The sequence below is a fragment of the Sphaerodactylus townsendi genome, linkage group LG12, assembly GCF_021028975.2.
Source record: "Sphaerodactylus townsendi isolate TG3544 linkage group LG12, MPM_Stown_v2.3, whole genome shotgun sequence".
In the NCBI taxonomy this organism is placed as follows: Eukaryota; Metazoa; Chordata; class Lepidosauria; order Squamata; family Sphaerodactylidae; genus Sphaerodactylus; species Sphaerodactylus townsendi.
Window position 1 is genome coordinate 50668091 of NC_059436.1, and position 18748 is coordinate 50686838.

At 46.4% G+C, this 18748-nt stretch overlaps 1 protein-coding gene across 1 annotated transcript in view; it reads left to right on the forward strand.

The window, feature by feature from the left end:
* Positions 1 to 2463: 2463 nt before the first annotated feature.
* Positions 2464 to 18748, forward strand: part of ODF2 (outer dense fiber of sperm tails 2) — a 50811-nt gene continuing 34526 nt past the window's right edge. Inside the window, exons 1-4 of the mRNA XM_048512170.1 lie at positions 2464 to 2699; positions 5140 to 5221; positions 12432 to 12557; positions 15825 to 15995. Of these exons, the coding sequence (XP_048368127.1) occupies positions 2464 to 2699; positions 5140 to 5221; positions 12432 to 12557; positions 15825 to 15995 (615 nt within the window). The remainder of the gene's footprint in view (positions 2700 to 5139; positions 5222 to 12431; positions 12558 to 15824; positions 15996 to 18748) is intronic.

Below are 18748 nucleotides of genomic sequence, written 5' to 3' on the forward strand. Positions count from 1 at the left end.
CCCCCCACCCCCCCCCCCCCCCACCCCCCCCCCCCCCCACCCCCCCCCCCCCCCACCCCCCCCCCCCCCCACCCCCCCCCCCCCCCACCCCCCCCCCCCCCCACCCCCCCCCCCCCCCACCCCCCCCCCCCCCCACCCCCCCCCCCCCCCACCCCCCCCCCCCCCCACCCCCCCCCCCCCCCACCCCCCCCCCCCCCCACCCCCCCCCCCCCCCACCCCCCCCCCCCCCCACCCCCCCCCCCCCCCACCCCCCCCCCCCCACACCCCCCCCCCCCCCCACCAGGGCGATATAGGGAGAGACGGTCCCTTTAGATATGCAGGGCCAAGGCCACGAATGGCTTTAAAGGTCGAAAACCAAAACTTCTTTAAAGCATATTGACCCAGTGATACTGCGATTGGCAGCCAGTGCAGTTGAGTATAGGACCGGAGTAGAAATCCGGTCCCTACGCTGTTGCTCCAGAAAGGAAAGCCCTGGCTGCCGCGATTCTGTACGAAGTTTCAGTTTCCCGGATGCATGGCCAAAAAAGGGTAAGCCCGCTGTGAGAAGCACGAGTTAGAAGCACAGTAGTCTAATCTAGAGGTGACCGTGGCATGGATCACAGTGGCCAGATCAGAACATGACACATTAAATGATGCAAAAATTACATAGTAGGACCCTAGTTTCAGCAAACAACAAACAGTAGTATAGATCACAGTTCTTAATTCATCCAAGTAACTTTGTGGCTTATCTTGTACTGCATAACCCTGCTGTCTGCACAGGAAGGCCTGCTGGAATAATTATTTTTGCCGAAAGCCAGACAGGCCGTTCCATAAGAGAGAAGGCACACGTGGGTGCGGTTGTTGATTTTGCCATGGACAGTGCAGAAGGACCTGCTTGTAGTCTTACAGCAACGGAGACAGCTTGTCGTTTCGGCAAGTGAGAGATGCAGGGGGCAACTCTGCCGTCCTGTTTCTCCCCAAGCCCTTTTATTGACAGTTTACAAGAGGAAAAACAAACAAGGCAGGCAGGGGTTGGCAGCACCGGGATACAAGGCAACGAACAGAGCAAAGGGCGCAGGGGGATTTGGGCAGGGGATTTGGAAGTTGCGCGTACGCATTGGAGCCAGGAGGTCTTGCAACCTCAGCGGTTTCTCCGAATCCACGTTTTGGAAGGAGAGGTCAGTCGGGGGAGTGTGGAAGACCCTTTTCCGGGGGTGTGCCCCCGTACTCGAGCGTCTCCCAGGCACTCATGCCCTCCAACACCTGCTCAAATAAGTGAAGCTGTCATGGTGAAGAATAGGGGGAGAGGCGTCCTGTCCTCGCATATAGGAAGGCTCAAATCCATTAAGAGTGTCACATGTGATATAGCCAATACCTTAAACTGAGCCTGTTAACTGATGGGCAGCTGGTGGGGTGACGGTGGAGTGGCAGTAATATGCATGTTCCACCTAGCTCCTGATAATAACTGAGCTGCCACATGGTGCACCAACAGGAGTTTCTGAATTGATTTTGAAGGGAGACTAGCGTACAGTGCATTACAGTAGTCTAGTCTTGATGTTACTGTGGCATAGGTCCAGGTGGTCAGATCAGTCGAATCAATCTTATGGGCTAGTCTGAATTTGAATAAATGTTTTTTTGCAGCTCCATTAACTTGCTCATCTTTCCTTTCAATAGTCTTTTCCTGAGCAATACAGTTTTAGGGTAGTGGTTAAGAGTGGCAGACTCGAATCTGAAGAACCAGGTTTGATTCCCTCCTCCTGCTCCTCATGAGTAGCAGGCTCTGCTCTAATGAACAGGATTTTTCCCCACTGCCCCTCATGAAGCCTGCTGGGTGACCTTGGGTTAGCCATCGGCCGTTTTTTCACTTTCGAAATGCCCCGTGGCATATCCAAAAGCGTGCCTGCTGTGTGGCCGTGGTCTGGTGGATCTTGTTCCGAACGTTTCGCCTGCATCTGTGGCTGGCACCTGAATACACCTCTGCAGATGCCAGCCACAGATGCAGGCGAAACGTTAGGAACAAGATCCACCAGACCACGGCCACGCAGCCCGGAAAACCCACCAGAACTAGTTCTGAAGAGTTTGGAAAGTTCTATTTTGTGTTCTTTTATTGAGATAATGTTAATGATATGATGGTGGTGGTGATTATGATTGATGATGATTAAAGGCCAACAACCAGCTAAAGAGCTGGCAGCTGTGATTTCAAGCACAATTAAATAATGATGCTATTTTATTATGTCTATAACAACCAACGACAATAAAACCTCCGTTGGCTACAAAAGCAAGAAGGAGCTTTTGATGCCAGCGGCGAAGCAGTTTCTATAGCAACCGGCACACGCCATGGCTGGGGGCGGGTATTTATGACGTCACTCCCGCCGCTGGGCGTGAGCAAAGGGCTGGGCGCCAGGAGGGCGACTCGGGGAAGCGGCGCACGCGCACAGGGGGAGCGGGGGTTCTTGTGGGCGAGCCGGGGGTTTGAATCGTCCAATGGGGGAGCGGCGGGCCGCGTCCTGGAGGCGGAGCCGGAAGTCGATCTGCGGCTCTTGGACCTGCAGCTGTCCGTCAAACGGGTCGTGCTGCTGCGGCTTCTCGGCGCCTCGCTGGCCGGTGCCCCGGCCTCAGGGTCTCCATGGCAGCCGCAGCCAGTGCAGCTACCGGCGGCTTATCGACAATTTCGAGGAGGTCCTGAGGCGGCGGCTGCGGGGTCGCTTCAGTTCTGCATGGTGAGAGGTGGAGAGGGGATGGCCGGAATGGAACCTCCATAGTCGGAGGCAGTCCACCTTTGAGCACCAGCGAGGTTGTTGAATGCGCTGCTGCAGTTTGGGATTTACCGGGGAGATGTGGGTTCAAAAATCCCTGCTCAGCTAGGAAGCACACTGGGGGATCTGCGGCCAAGTTGCCCTTGCTCAACCTCGCCTTGCTGACAGGGTGGTTTGCTGATTTCCTTTCTGGGCTGCCCTTCTCGTTGAGACCGAAGCTGCATTCCAGAGTTGTAGCAGACGCTGCAGAAAGCAGTATAATATACGCGCTGGCTCACACAAACAAAAGAACAGCGAAACAGAAACAGTATAGTAAGGAAATCTTTCTCCCAATCAAACTGAAATTTTTTTGGAAAAGGATATGATGTGTCACAATTGCAAAGAATTTGAGAAATGTTTTTGGTAAAAAATATAGTGTCAGTGCTTGTGCATATTATAACATGCTTTTTCTGCAAAAGGAAGAAACGTAGTACGTCTCATAAATCAGATTTCACAATTGGAGAATGCTGGAGTAGTGATAAGCATCTTTGTTGCATGCATAAATTCCCAGGGTCAGTTCCCGGCTCTTCCAATTGAAAAGGATCAAATAAATAATGAGAAAGACCCACAACTGTTGGTCAGAGTGGATACTGACCTGAACGGGCCAAGGGTCTTATTCAGGACGGTAAAGTGATATTTTGTTGGGGTCATGGGCTTTGCTGAGCCCAGAAGTGGGTCTGTAGTGCACTTTTTAAAAGAATGGGGTTCCTGGTGGTTCACACCCATCTCCAGTCTTGGTGTTATTTTGCATCAATTGAAATTTATAAACTGACTTCAAACCCAGCCCTGTGCAGAGTGTGTTGTGGTAATCTGATCTGGATTGGGTAGGAGCGTGGATAATGGAAGTTTGATTCAGCCTATATGAGAGAAGCCATGGCTGGCATAATGGCCCCTTCCGCACACGCAAAATAATGCGTTTTCAAACCACTTTCACAACTGTTTGCAAGTGGATTTTGCTATTCCGCACAGCTTCAAAGAGCACTGGAAGCAGTTTGAAAGTGCATTATTCTGCATGTGCGGAATGAGCCATTGACAAGAACTTGGGGAATGGTATGTGTCACAGAGGGCTGTAAGCATGGGTCACTCTAAGAGCACTCCCTCTGCTACTTCAGTGGGAGCACAATCCTATCTACCCTGTTTCCCCTAAGACATCCCTGAAAAATAAGACATAGTAGAGGTTTTGCTGAAGTGCGAAATATAAGGCATCCCCTGAAAGTAAGACATAGCAAAGTTTTTGTTTGGAAGCATGCCCGATGAACAGAACACAGAAAAATAAGACATCTCCTGAAAATAAGACATAGCGCATCTTTGGGAGCAAAAATTAATATAAGACACTGTCTTATATTCGGGGAAACATGGGTAGTACAGGCAGACTCCTGAATCCAGTTTGGGCAGTGCTATTGACCAAGGACACCGCTGTCTTGCCTGTCTTGAGCTTTAGTTTACAGGTTTACAATCCGTTACCTCCTACAGACACTGTTTTGGGATGTTGAACATCAAATCTGACTTTGCTAACAAAGGGAAATAGACCCGATTAAAGTGAGAAGACATCTCAGTCAGAACTGTAGGACAGCCATTGCCTGTAATTTCATGCAGGTGTCAAATGGTACCGAGGGCAGGCAGGACCCTGTGGGATCCCGCAGCACAATTGCCAAACGTTTGTGTGATTCCTGTACTAACTAGCTAGGTAGGACCGGAGCTGCTAATTCCCATCTCGCAAGAAAAGGCTAAAAGATTGTGCCCATGTAACGATGGCTCAGTTGAATCTCTGGCCCACCAATTACTACACTGTCTCAGATTCAAGGAAATCAGATCCAAGTATGTGAATCTTACTCCTTTATATTTACCCCATCTCCCCGATTTAATTAGATTACACTACTTGTTGGACAACCCTGATCCTTCTCTCTGTGTGATAGTGGCAGACTTTCTCCTGGAAATTACTAAACGCCAGTAGATTTCCTTCGACCTGTATTGTATATGCTTTTTAATCCGTTTTTATTACTGTTGTACTGTTGTCTATGCCAATAAAGGCTTGCTTCTTCAGCTAATTCCCATCTCAGGCCCTTGGGTCAGAAAGACTCCATGGTATCAGAAGCAACGGAGGGGTTGCATTCTCAGAAGGGTTTCTCCATGACATCAGATTTCCCTGTCCGTATCCCAGGAAAGGTCTTTAGTCAGAGCTTCCAGGGATTTTGGTTTGCAAGCTGGGCTCTGCAGTCTGAGGTTGCTATCTTGAATTATTCTTCAGGTTTCTAGTGCAGTACATGTTCAGATGTTCCTAAATTGTTGCTACAGCCAGTGCCTAAAGAGTGAGAATACTTGGCAAATGCTTAAATTGGTAATTTTTAAAAAAATGTCCTTGCAGGTTGTCCCCGTCTCTGAAGAATGGAGTAATAGTCTCCACGCAACGAAAGTTACCACCAGCAACTGAAGCGCGTCTGTTATCTGTATGTGACTGTGCTACGTAGCGTAAGCATTTTCTTTGTACTCTAATTACAGTGCTGACTTTTAGGGGAGGTTTTCTGACCTCATGCTGAGGAGCAGGTGAAGGATGGCATTTTTGGGATGTTGGATATTCCGGGACAGTGGGCATTACCAAAAATTATGATCATAGCAATAAAGGGTGGGGGGGATATTTATAATTTAAACACAGATTTAAACACTAGAGAGTTTGAATATAAAAACTCCCCTTTCATAAGAAGGGACTTTATTCCTTGTGTTCTGTTTGCAAGATAACACAATCAAATGGCATGTTTTCCTGTTTACTTGATGGGATGAGCCCACAGTACATAAAATGCCCAGCTGCTAAGTCAGAAAAGCCCAAGTAGGGGATATTTGGAGCCATCTTTGTGTTCCAGAGAGTTGGCGTGATCTGAAATGAGGGCAAATCAAGAGTGTACTTTGGCTGTCTGACTGGCATCCTCATAGCAACAAACGTTCGTATCCCCCAGAGGCAGAGCTACCAGGGGGCTGGATGGTGTGCGTTGCACTGGACACATACCTGGTGGGGGGTGGAAAATCCCCTCCCCGCGCCACACCACTCGCCCGCCTCCCGCGACGTCCTCTCCTGCCCTCACACTTACCTTACTGAAACAGTGCAGGCTGGAGAAGCGGCCTGTTCCCTTCAGGCTGAAAACGGCCTGGTGGGAACTACACTTCCCAGGAGACCTTGAGAGCCCCAAGGTCTCATGGGAAGTGTAGTTTCCACCCACCAGGCCGTTTTCAGCCTAAAGGGAACAGGCCGCTTTTCCAGGCTGAACTAAGGTAAGTATGTGGGGTGGGAGCGCCGCAGGGCGCGGAAAACACAGAGTGCGCACCGGGCGCAGTATGGCCCAGCTGCGCTTCTGTTATCTCCATATAACTATTGGAGACAAGGACATTTATCGTGGAGAATTCTGTATAGGAAATTTGAAGTCCTATGTGAAGAATAGCTGCAGATAGTCCACCTGGGAACTAGTTTGTAGCCAGCTCAGCTCTTATTTCTATTCAAGCAAGTTTTTTCAAAATGAGCTGTAGAAGAGAAACTGAACTTTTTACAAAGACATCTGTCAGCCTAGAATAAGGAATGTCCATAGGCAAGGATGTAGGGATCAAAACACACACACACACCCCATTACATGTCTGAAGCTCGGCCCCCGCTTATGGTTTTTTTTTTTTTGTATTTTTAAAATGTTTTTTGGGGGTTTTGGCCTGCAGGGGGCACAGTTTTCAGGCTAGCAGCACCAAAATTTCAGGAATTGTTTCCAATGGGAGCTAATAGAAGATGGGGGCTACACCTTTGACGGTCCATAACTTTGGACCCCCTGAACCAAACTGCACCAAACCTGGGTGGTATCATCAGGAGAATCTCCTAAAGATACCCTGAAAGTTTGATGCTGCTAACAATTGCACCCCTGACAGCAGGCACCCCCCAAATTTCCCCAGATTCTCCTTTTAAATCCACCCCCTTCGGCTTGGATTGAAAGGGAGAATCTGAGGTCCCCAGTTTAAACATTGAAAGTGGCTGATTCATGGTGGGGGATAATCTACCCCCAAACAGCATCACTTTCAATGTTGTTTAAATTGGGGACCCCAGATTCTAAGGTGAATTTAAAAGGAGAATCTGGGCTATTAGCTTAAACACTATTGAAAATGATGCTATTTGGGGGTGGATTCCAGCATCACAGCAGCCACCCATTGCGGGGGGGCAATAAAACCTCCAGATTTCGCACCAGGCTCCATTTTCCCTAGCTGCACCTCTGCCCAGAGGGGAGGGCAGAAGGGGCTGCTGGCCAGCTGGTGGGGTTGGGGCAGGCAGGGCAGAAGAGGCTGCCATCCCTGACCTCGGAGAGCTGCTTTTATAAGCTCTGGGGCGGGGCTTGGGGAGGCGTGGCCTACCTATCTACACCTACATCACTGTCCTTAGGGGAAAAAACTGGGAGCGCTGGGTCAGTTACTGTTGCCTAGAATACCAGGTGGCTAGTTGATGTTCCTGTTCCATGACAGTAGACAAGCAGTGCCCAAGGCTGATGTATTTGGAAACCTGTACCTCTGGTGGCTCTTAGCAGATACCTTGTAACCCCAGTATCCAAGACTGTCTGAGTCAGACTTGTTGGACGAGCTGGTTGTTATTGAAGCAGCACTCTTGAAAGGAACAATGTCTTCAAAAAGAGTCTATTAAAATGGGCAAAACTGGCACCCAGTGCCGTATTTCCTGTAGTATTCCATGCCTTTGTTTTCATGTCTGAATTGGCTGTCTGGCTTGAAAACGTTGCTTGTTTCTCCCCCTGCCCTTGGGAGAGCCGCAGGTCCTTTTTGCCTCGGGTGCGAGGAATTGCTGTTTCCCGTCTACTTATTCACAGGTCCTTTCCCCGTTGTTCTGATTGCCCTTTCCCCGCTTGTCGGAGAAGAACGATGAAGAGTCGCTCCTCAACTCCCCCTTTGCACGTCCATGTGGATGAAAATACCCCTGTCCATGTCCATATTAAAAAGGGTCAGAAAACGCCACCACCTGCAAGATCCCAGGTATGAGTGTGCAGCTGAGTGTTTGCAGGGGCTGTGCCTGGAAAGCCAAAGCCCCCAGAAGCATCAGCGGAAGCTCAAGGCCTGTTCCTGCTGCTTGAAGCATCAATGCATAAATCGCATGTTGCATCAATGCGTTGCTGCTGCCTGGCATGCTTAGATTATGCTGCTGCCGGTTTGCTTTTTTGCTGCCAATTTAGCAAATGTGCTTAGATTATGCTGCTGCCGGTTTGCTTTTTTGCTGCCAATTTAGCAAATGTGCTTAGATTATTCTGCTGCCGGTTTGCTTTTTTGCTGCAAATGTAGATGTGCTTAGACTTATTATGCAGTTACCTGTTTGCTTTTTTGCTGCCAATTTAGCAAATGTGATTATGCTAAGCTGCCGGTTTGTTTTTTTTTTGCTGCCAATTTAGCAAATGCTTAGGCTGGCGTTGCTGTCCGGTTTGCTTTTTTGCTGCCAATATAGCAAATGTGCTTAGATTATTCTGCTGCCGGTTTGCTTTTTTGCTGCAAATGTAGATGTGCTTAGACTTATTATGCAGTTACCTGTTTGCTTTTTTGCTGCCAATTTAGCAAATGTGCGTAGATTATGCTGCTGCCTGTTTGCTTTTTTGCTGCCAATTTAGCAAATGTGCTTAGATTATGCTGCTGCCGGTTTGCTTTTTTGCTGCAAATGTAGATGTGCTTAGACGGATTATGCAGTTACCTGTTTGCTTTTCTCTGTGTATAGGTGAGCGTGCTTGTATAGAGACAATGTAAATTGCGTAGTTTACCAACTTTATTTTCACGATAGTATATTTTCCTTACCAAACACCATTTAATCGTACCTTCAAAATTAGCAGTGCTCTCCCAGACTACAGATCTTATGTACTGTTCCACGGGTAAATCAACAATAAAGTAGGCCGTTTCCTAGAAGTGTCTATATGAACTTTACAAATCTGTGGAAAACCAGCATGTTGTAGAAAGTAGGTTGAGTTTAGTATTGGGGAGACCTGGATTCAAATCCCTCCACCTTCAAACGCACTGGGTGACTTTGAGCCAATAGAAGCCTCTCACCCATAGCTAGTTCACAGACTTGTTTTGACAATACTCTGAAGAAGGGCAACCATAAATGGTACCCTGTACTCCTTCAAAAAATAAAAATAGCGTTGACATGCTCGAAGTCCAATTCAGTAGAAATTGTGGGGACCTAGAAACACTTTTCCTTCAGAGACAGCAAAAGGCATGACTTTAAATCATGTTGCCTGCTGGGTTAAGAAATTGCGGCGGGGGGGGGGGGATTTGCAGAAATTGTTCTTAACATTCCTTTAGTTTGCAGCATACTCTTCCTCTTTCCACAAGCTGATTCCTTTATGAGCAAAGAGTTGTTCATAGTGTTTAAAAAGAACTATTTAAAACGGAGTGGCCCTGACCCGGGTTGTCCCAGGCTAAACTGACCTTATCAGATCTCAGAAGCTAAGCAGGGTCAACCAAGGTTAGTATTTGGGTGGGACACCTGCAAGGAGCAGGAGGGTTGTGACGTGGAGTCAGGCAATGAACATCTCTTTCTTACCTTGAAATTTTTACAGGGTCAACATAAGTCATCTGTGACTTGATGGTCAAAAAAAAAGAAAGACGTGAAAATAATTTATTAGATACCTGCCAGTGTCATTCGAACCCAACTTGGCCAAAAATAAGATCCTGAATTATGCTGAGCTTGTTCAGCATGATTTGGGTCGCTTCAGCCCCTCTAGCTTTAAAAAGGGCTTGGACAGATTTATGGAGGAGAAGTCATCTACGGCTACCAATCTTGATCCTCCTCGATCTCAGATTGCAAATGCCTTAGCAGAACAGGTGCTCAGGAGCAGCAGCAGCAGCAGAAGGCCCTTGCTTTCACATCCTGCATGTGAGCTCCCAAAGGCACCTGGTGGGCCACTGCGAGTAGCAGAATACTGGACTAGATGGACTCTGGTCTGATCCAGCAAGCTAGTTCTTATGTTCTTGAGGCCATTGCTTTCACATCCTGCAGGTGAGCTCCCAAAGGCACCTGGTGGGCCACTGCGAGTAGCAGAGTGCTGGACTAGATGGACTCTGGTCTGATCCAGCAGGCTAGTTCTTATGTTCTTATTGCCATTTTTTAAAATAAAAGAATTCCCTCTCTCCTCGCTTACCTGCAAGTTGGCTCCACTCTCATGGCTTCTGGGTTCCATGTACAACTTGGAGACCACGGTGGGCGCACAGCTCTACCATTGTGGCCTCTGGGTTCCATGTGGGACTCAGGCAGCCCCCCCCCCCCCCCCCCCCCCCCCGCTCTGGAGTTCAGGTAAGTGAGGGGAGGGGGTAAAATTCAGATTTGGGTCTCAAGGACCTGATTTTGGGGGGGAATCCTGGATTTTCCAATATGGAGCCTTGGAAATATCCGGAGTCCTTTAGATCTGAATTCAAATTTTACCAGGTGATGTTGGGGTTTTTTGCACACCCCTCCCTGCCACCAGCCCCCGTTCACTGTCCAAACAGCTGGCAAGCTTCCAACTTTACTAGGATTAAAAGTCAAAGTCACCCCTGCAAAGTAGGCCACTTGCTTCATGGGTTTCACAAAACAGTTAACCAGGTAAGTGTAGCCAAATGGGCCTACCCTGTTTCCCCGAATATAAGACATCCCCGGAAAATAAGATGTAGTAGAGGTTTTGCTGAAGTGCGAAATATAAGGCATCCCCCGAAAGTAAGATGTAGCAAAGTTTTTGTTTGGAAGCATGCCCGACGAACAGAACACAGAAAAATAAGACATCCCCTGAAAATAAGACATAGCGCATCTTTGGGAGCAAAAATTAATATAAGACACTGTCTTATTTTTGGGGAAACACGGTAGCTGTTGGAGCTCCTTGATCCAACTGTCTAACGTTGTGATTTCAAATTTGCTGCATGGGCCGGAAATGCTGTCTGCCTACATTAACTCTCAGAAAGAGCAGACTTTAATTACTGGAGAATTTCAACTGGATGGGTGACGTCTGGTAATATGAACCAATGCTATTTACTGTAGAGTTGGTCCTTTTGATTTAACCTTTGTTGTATCAATTCTCATTGGGTTCCTCTTTGAAATATTCCTACCCAATTTTAATCAGTAACTTTAATTATATTTTGTGGCGTTTTGTCTTCAGGTGACTTCAGTCTAATTCTGGTACCTTTCATCAAGGAGTAAATATTATATGGAGTGTCACCCTAGAGGGGAGGCTGGCTGAGTAAGATTATCATCTTGGAATGATAGGAGCAGTAAGATGAAAGTTTCCCCCTTATTCTAAGTTGCCTTGGAGGGCAAGGGGGGGACTGTTTATCTTGCAAGAAACATGTGATAATTTTGCTCAGCTGCTTGCTAATATGGTTGTCCGCTGAATGGTAAGAATATTAAGTTGATCTTGCAGCCTCCTTGAAGACAGGATGAACCTATATTACAGGAGCCGGTCATAGTATAGATGTATCACAGGCAAGTCGAGATTTGGGAACTGTCCACGCTAGGAACTCCCTTGCTTAAAATATCTGCATTTTTGAGTCAGCTTTTGTTGGCCTAAGGCAGGGGTAGGGAACCTGCGGCTCGAGAGCCGCATGCGGCTCTTCTGCCCTTGCACTGTGGCTCCACGAGCCGAGCCGCTGGTCCCATCCTTGCCCGTCCTGCAGGCAGCAGGGTGGGCGCACCAACTGCCCGCAGCCGGCTGGGCCACGGCGCGGGCTTCCCCTCTCGCCTGCCCCATTGGAGTGGGGTGGGCGCTTTCTCGGCGGCCGGCGAGGCCGAGCCGCTGGCCCCATCCTTGCCCACCCTGCAGGCAGCAGGGCGGATGCATCCATGCGCTTCTCAGAATGAGCGGAGTAAAAGGTAAAAAAAACCCAATATATACAGTGTTATCTTTATTTTAAATGTCAAAAATTATTTGCGGCTCCAAGTGTTTTCTTTTCCCATGGAAAACGGGTCCAAATGGCTCTTTGAGTGTTAAAGGTTCCCTACCCCTGGCCTAAGGAAAACTTGTGTTTGCAATCGCTGCATGCTGCCACAAAATCCTAAATGCCTCTAATCGCTTTGGAAAGCCTCCTACGCTGCCAAGAGAATCAGCAGTCTCTTCTCTTTTCATATACCTGGTTTTGCTGGAATCCTCTAGTAATGCAGCTTGCTTCAGAGAGTCACAAAGATGCATTTCAGGAGATCTGTTCTGCAGTTTCCGATCCTTGTTGAGGCCTGGAGGGAGGTTGTTGGATCAGGTGGATGGCGGTGAGAACCTGCCGATGCAGATACACAGTCCTTGACTGCGCCCTTGCCCTAAATCTTTCTTGTCCTGCGCTAGATCTAATCCTTGCACAGTAGCCAAGGCCTGCATCGCATCATAAGAGGCCAACCTTACCCAAGTGATGTCACAATGATCTCTGACTGACACAGAATAAAGTAGCCCTCAGTTTGGTCTCATACTGTGTGAGCTATGTTGTACCTCTATTTCTTTTTCCTGGATGTGGTTACTGAGACTGCAGCTGTGATGTGAAGTGGGAAGCTTCTCCGTGGTACTGTTTCTTGGGATTGCTTGCTGCCTTCCAGTTCTATTGCACAATTTGATGTGAAAGTGAAAACTGGGCAAGTGTCTGGCATTAACTGATGTCTTCTTTTCTCGTTCCTTGCACGCCCCCTGCCCTCCCCAGCAAAAGCACAAGCAGAAAATGAAAGGGGATACCGTGAATGTGCGCCGCAGTGTCCGAGTAAAAACCAAAGTCCCCTGGATGCCCCCAGGCAAAACATCCATCAAGGAATCATCTTACAAGTGGGAGGTAGGATGGCTGCTGTTTTCTTTGGCGCCTGATGGTGGGCCTGTTCAGGAGCTATTCCTTCTATTCCTCCTCCCCGCCCCCCCCACACCGCCCACAGAGAACTTGGGAAATAAGTCCTGGCCTTTTGTGGACAGCATTTCTTTTCTTGCCTGGTAGAAGAGAAGGTCTTCCAGGCAGCTTCTTATCTGGAAGAGCAGAATTGCAATAAAGCCCTCCCAGATTTAAAAGCCCAGAGTAAAATAAATTGACTTTAATGGTAGCATTAAAATAACACAGATTGGGCTAACTCTCAGCCCAAGCTGAAGAAAATGACGTAATTTTGGTTTGATGCCTGAAGAAGAAAAGGAGTAGATGTTAAACAGATATTTCCGGTGTGGATGTTCTGCAATTGGGGTGCCACGGTTGAAAAGGCCCTGTTTTATGTAATCGCAGAAATAGAGGTCTCCTACAACTGGGCCTTAAACAACATGCTTAAGGACTTATCATGAAAGCAAGCCTGGGAGAGCCACGCTTGTTTCAGTAAAACCTGGGTTCTTTTCTCCAATAACTCCAACCAGCTGAGGTCTCAACGATTTTTATTGTAAAACAGAAATCAAAGAAATAAAACATAAATGCAGTGGGAGATTCTCAACTGGCTACATTCCTTTTGGTTCTTTGTCCCCATTCTGGGAACCCATGGCCCAGCGATGCTTCTCTGACCATGTCTCAAGATGGAATTCAAAAACCTTTGTTTTCCCCTTCTCAGGAAAACTCTGTTCAGGCCACGAGGTAACTTAGGCCTTTGAAGTTTCATCCTGGCACCTTTGTATGGCTTCCTCCAGGAGATCAAAAGGCAAAGATGCTTTTCACAGTCATATGTGACTTCACTTTACTGTAGCGATAGCATCCTTCCATGACACGCCCCTTTTTGAGATGAAGTCTGTAAACTCCATGTTCACATACTTCAGCTTCCTAATAATACTGGTTGCATAATATCACATGTTTCTAGCTAATACATAGTTCAGCTAACTATTTTCCATCACAGGACTGAATAGATTAATAGAAGGCATGATGCCGGTAGCCTTCCAGTTTTCTCCGGAGATTCCTTTGCCGTATGGCTCTATGGAACGACCAAATGGGGAGATGCTGATTTTAGTTGAATTCACCACTTTTCCTGCTGAGTGCTCTCCTGTCCTATCTTTTGTGATAGGAGACTGATCTTATTTACAATCCTTGAGAGGGGGTGACATCTGAACAGGCAAAGCAATTAAGAGTTTGTGTAGATGCCCATCGGAGTTAGCTGTACCACTTCGAAGAGAGGTGGATTTTAACTGTTAATCATAGTTAGTCTCAGTGATTGCTTTGTGTGATGGATGAATGTGGATGTGATCCTGGCTTGCTCCTGCCACCTTCCTCACAGTGATGGCAGGCTGACATCTGTGAAGGAGGTGGGATCTAAAAGGTCAAATAAACTGCTCTCTCTGTGCCCATTCTCTTTTCTCCTCCCTACCGATGCGGCATTATTTTCTGCTTGCTTTTTGCAAACTAATCATAGCTCAACCATGGCTTTGCGTTATGTTTGAGCCAAGTCCAAGGGTTGACTTTGTTCTTCTGGTGTTGTGGCGTTCTGTGCATTGGTTGGTCTCTGCAGTTTCTTATTTATTTGTTTGTCATATTTATTTTATTTGTAATATTTATGCTCTGCCACTGCTGTCCCCACTGTCATTTAAAACAATAAAACAGTCATCAAAACAAATCAATAGATGAGAGATGGTTCAAACTAGCAATTCAATTCAGATGTAGAGCCAAATGTATTTTATTGTTAAAAAAAAGCTTGAAATGCTCAGTTGGTCAATAGAGAAAGAATAATAATAAGCATAAGCATTTATTGTCATTGTGCACGCACAACGAAATTTACAGCAGCATTCCTTGATGCACACAATTTCAGACTCATACCCCATCCTCACTTTCCCCTTCCTCCACCCATCCCTACACAGCCCCAAACACATCAACACGAAGCCGCGGAGTTTAGCATAGCCACAGCTCTAGAGTAGAAGCTGCCTCTAAGCCTCTTTGTCCTAGTTTTGATAGACCTGTATCGTCTGCCAAATGGTAACAGTTCAAAAGGAGAGTGTGCTGGATGAGACGGGTTCCCTCAGAATATTTTGGGCTTTTTTTAGGCTTCGGGAATTATAGAGTTCTTCCAAGGAGGGGAGTGGGCAGCCGATAATCCTCTGTGCAGTAGTGATCACCCTTTGGAGCGCCTTCCTATCTGCCACTGTGCAACTGGAGAACCATACACAGATGCAGTAGGTTAAGACACTCTCTATAGCACAGCGGTAAATGGACACCAGGAGTTTTCCATTCAGTTGCTGTTTCCTTAAAAGTCTCAGATAATCATCAGGAAGTCTTGAAATGACGAACTTGTGCTTGCTTGTTGCCTAATAATGTTAAACTACCCTGGTGAGGGGCAAGATCTTTCCAGGAGAAGAGTTTGACAACTGAGGGGCCACAGCGAAAAAGTCCCTTTCAGCCGCCTTCTTTCTTAAAGTGACGTTCATCTTTTACGTGGTCTCCCATCCTAGGGACTGAGTTGCATCTTTCTGGTTTAACTGCTAGAGGGTGCTCCCACACTGCTTTGTGGGCAGACTCAACATGTTTTTGACCCAGACCATCAGAACACCATCTGAACGCTGCATTGCGTGGTGGCAGCGTATTGATTGAGACGTGTGAGTGGTGAACCAGGCTGTCCCAAGTTCGAATGTTGCCTCTGCCATAAACTCACTAGATGACTGTAGGCAAGGGGTTATATCTTCAATGCAGCTCCTCTGTCTGCAGTACAGAAAAAACACTATTAATTTTCTTAACAGGCCTGTTGTGTGTTTGACTGGCATGAATTACCTTCGAGATTCTAAAGCCATGGCGGCGAACCTTTGGCACTCCAGATGTTATGGACTACAATTCCCATCAGCCTCTGCCAGCATGGCCAATTGTAGGGGCTGATGGGAATTGTAGTCCATAACATCTGGAGTGCCAAAGGTTCACCACCACTGTAAAGTGTTTATTTGCAAATGCTTAACTGGTGGATGTTTTGTGCCCATGGGGGAAGGTTATGACTGATGCACGTTACATGACAGGCGGACAGAGTTTGTGGGTTGTGGGTTTTGGTTTGGTTTGCTTTTTAGGGTTTCTAATCATTTGGTCCATGGTTTGGTTTGGTTTGGTTTGGTTTGCTTTTTAGGGTTTCTAATCATTTTGGGTTGCCTTCCATGTCTCACGTTTGACCAGGGACCAACTCATCGCCTGGAAATCACTCCTCCGGATTCAGATAAGCTACTGTCAGTGCTCCGCTTGAGTGACCTTTCTACGGAAGAAGAAGACACCATCCACAGCAAAATGAACAAGTACGAGAAGAAAATAGACAGCTTGATGAACGTGGTGGGCACATTGAAAAATGAGGTGAGGTTGTCGCTTATGGGCTGGCTGCATTTCTCATCAGTGAGGCTCAGACTTGGGAGGAAGTGGGAGACGGTAACCTCTGGCTCAAGTGTAGCACTGTAGAGCGAGAATGCCTGGCTGTCCCACAATTAACATACAGCCATAACTTTAGCAGTGGCTACTTAGTCTAGCTGAGTGCAGTGTTACGGCCTCTTTGCAGAGACATTTGACTGTCCCACTGTAAGTGGAAAGTGTCCAATTTATTCAAAGAGGCCATGAGACCAATCCCAAGCTGGTTTGCTCTACTCACTAAGGCTGTTTCTGCACGGGCCAAAAAAGCCGGTAAAATGATGGTAAAAACAGCATTATAGGTGGGGAGTTTGCACGGCCGACGCTGCAGACACGACGCTGCAGCGATGCAGCAACGCTCCAGCGGCCCCACAACAGTGTATTCGAAAATCGCTCAGCAAGCGAGTCTTTTCGACAACAGTGCTGCGCAGCTGTGCGAAGCGCCACTGTTCAGCTGATGCGCTACCTGTCCACTGAGCGCCCTTCCATGCGAACACTCCGTTGCTGCAGCGTTGCCAATAACACCGACGGCACAACGCTGTAATTGGCTGTGCAGAAACGGCCTAAGACTTATTATCAGCAAACCGTTCTTCGGCTTGCACGCTCTGACTTCTAGCATGATCTCAGCTCCATGTAACAAGTTCCAGGCTTGTAACCAATAAGCTCACCTTTACAGTAAAATAGCTCAGAGTTCTCATTGGATAAAGCATGCCCCATTTTGACTGGCTAGATTGTGACTTGAAGTCTGGTGTCTCTTGGTTCTGTTCCAACCTGCGGCTTTTTTTGCTAAACTCATTGGCTGTACTGTTTTTGCAAGTTAAAAATGCAAGTTTTAGGTTTTAGTTTGCAAATAATTCCAAATCTGTGATAGACGATGTAGAGTAAGAGACTCGTCGTGCCACTCTTGGCCTTTTCTGTTCTCTGTCCCCAATCTCCCAACTGCCCATTGTAAAAGAGGGGAAAAAAGGTTAAAATAACATAAACACAACTGGAAACAAATAAGGTAAGATGGAGATTGTGTGGTTTTGGCCATTCTTTAGAGTAGTGATAAAGGGGGCCCAAGTGGAAAGATATCTATGATCCGTGGGAACTCTGGGTTACAACCGTGGTGTGTGGCTTTTCTAGATCTTTCTCCCAGTAATTAGTATTCACTTGGTGTTTATACATGTTGAAACAGTTCTTTATCTTTTGTTAGATACTTTTTAATGTGGGGAGTCTGTGTATCCTAATAAAACCATTGCAAGCCAAAGATCCTTGACCTTGGTGAGGTTTACCCAGATGTAAACTGCATCTCTTAACGTAGGTCAGTCCCTCTCTACCAGATCAACAGAATTTGGCACATGATGGTTGTCAATTTAGGTTTGGTATTTCTTATATATTAAGGAACAATGCTCATCGCATACAATTGTAATCATATATCTATCTCATATCAACAAATGATAGATATATGATTCCAATTGTATGTGATGAGCATTGTTCCTTAATATATAAGAAATACCAAACCTAAATTGGCTTCCTAGTGGGTGGCGTGTTTTATGTGTTAGTGCTCATTTAGACGTTACCTACATCTTTGTTACCATTACCATTATGGCGGAATGGCAACGTAGTTTCTCATATAATGCGGAAGAGGTGCAGCGAATTATTACTAGTGTACAGACTGAGGAAAGAACTATGGATTCTACTGTAGATAATACTTGGCTCACATATGTTAATATACGTAAACGGAAACTTAGAAGGCACCGAAGAGCGCAATTTTGTGCGATGCGTTCCTGCCAGCAATGAATTGAAGACCGCAATATTTATGAATGAACTTTGTGCTCAACTGCAAGAACCTGGAATTTGAATGAATGTGGAAACACCTTTGAAGAGACTGTTTATGTTTAGATTATTGAATAGAAAAAGAGAAAAATAATGTATGTGATGATACAACAGTGAATTATGAAATTTGTTGATATGAGATATATATATGATTACAATTGTATATGATGAGTATTGTTCCTTAATATATAAGAAATACCAAACCTAAATTGGCTGCCTAGTGGGTGACGTGTTTTATGTGTTAGTGCACATGATGGTTGTGCCATAATCAGTGATTTTTGTTGACATTTTGAAGAATGATTGAACATGTTGAAATGGTTCTTTGTTTCAAGAGATCTTTCTCTCGAAGTCGAGACACAGCTCTGCAAAATTTGTTCAAGGCCCCATTTCCATGGCGGTTTTTGTGTGCGTGTAAATAACCATAGCTGAATTTTAAAAATCAGTTCACGCATTAAATGTATGCTAAAGAGCATAAAATTATATTGCATTTGAGCTGTGAATGGTCGCTGTATGGCTACTCATAACGCTATTATAGCCAATGTTCTGAACGAAGATTGACAGGGTTGGGTCTTCTTGCCCCTCTCTAGCAATATGTGAATTCCAGTTCCTGGGAGAAAGATCTTCATGGAAAATCTTAAGACAAATTTTCCATGGAACCTAGATCCCCCACATGCGCCTTCACTATGGAGAGCTATTGCTGAAATTATGGTATGGTATATTTAATTTATACACTGCCCTCCCCCGAAAGGCTCAATTAATGCGTGAATTGATTTTTAAAATTCAGCTATGGTTATTTACACACAAAAAAACCCACTCTGGAAATGTGACCTTGAACAAATTATCATAGCATTTTGTAACATTGTCCTAGGACAGTGGTGGCGAACCTA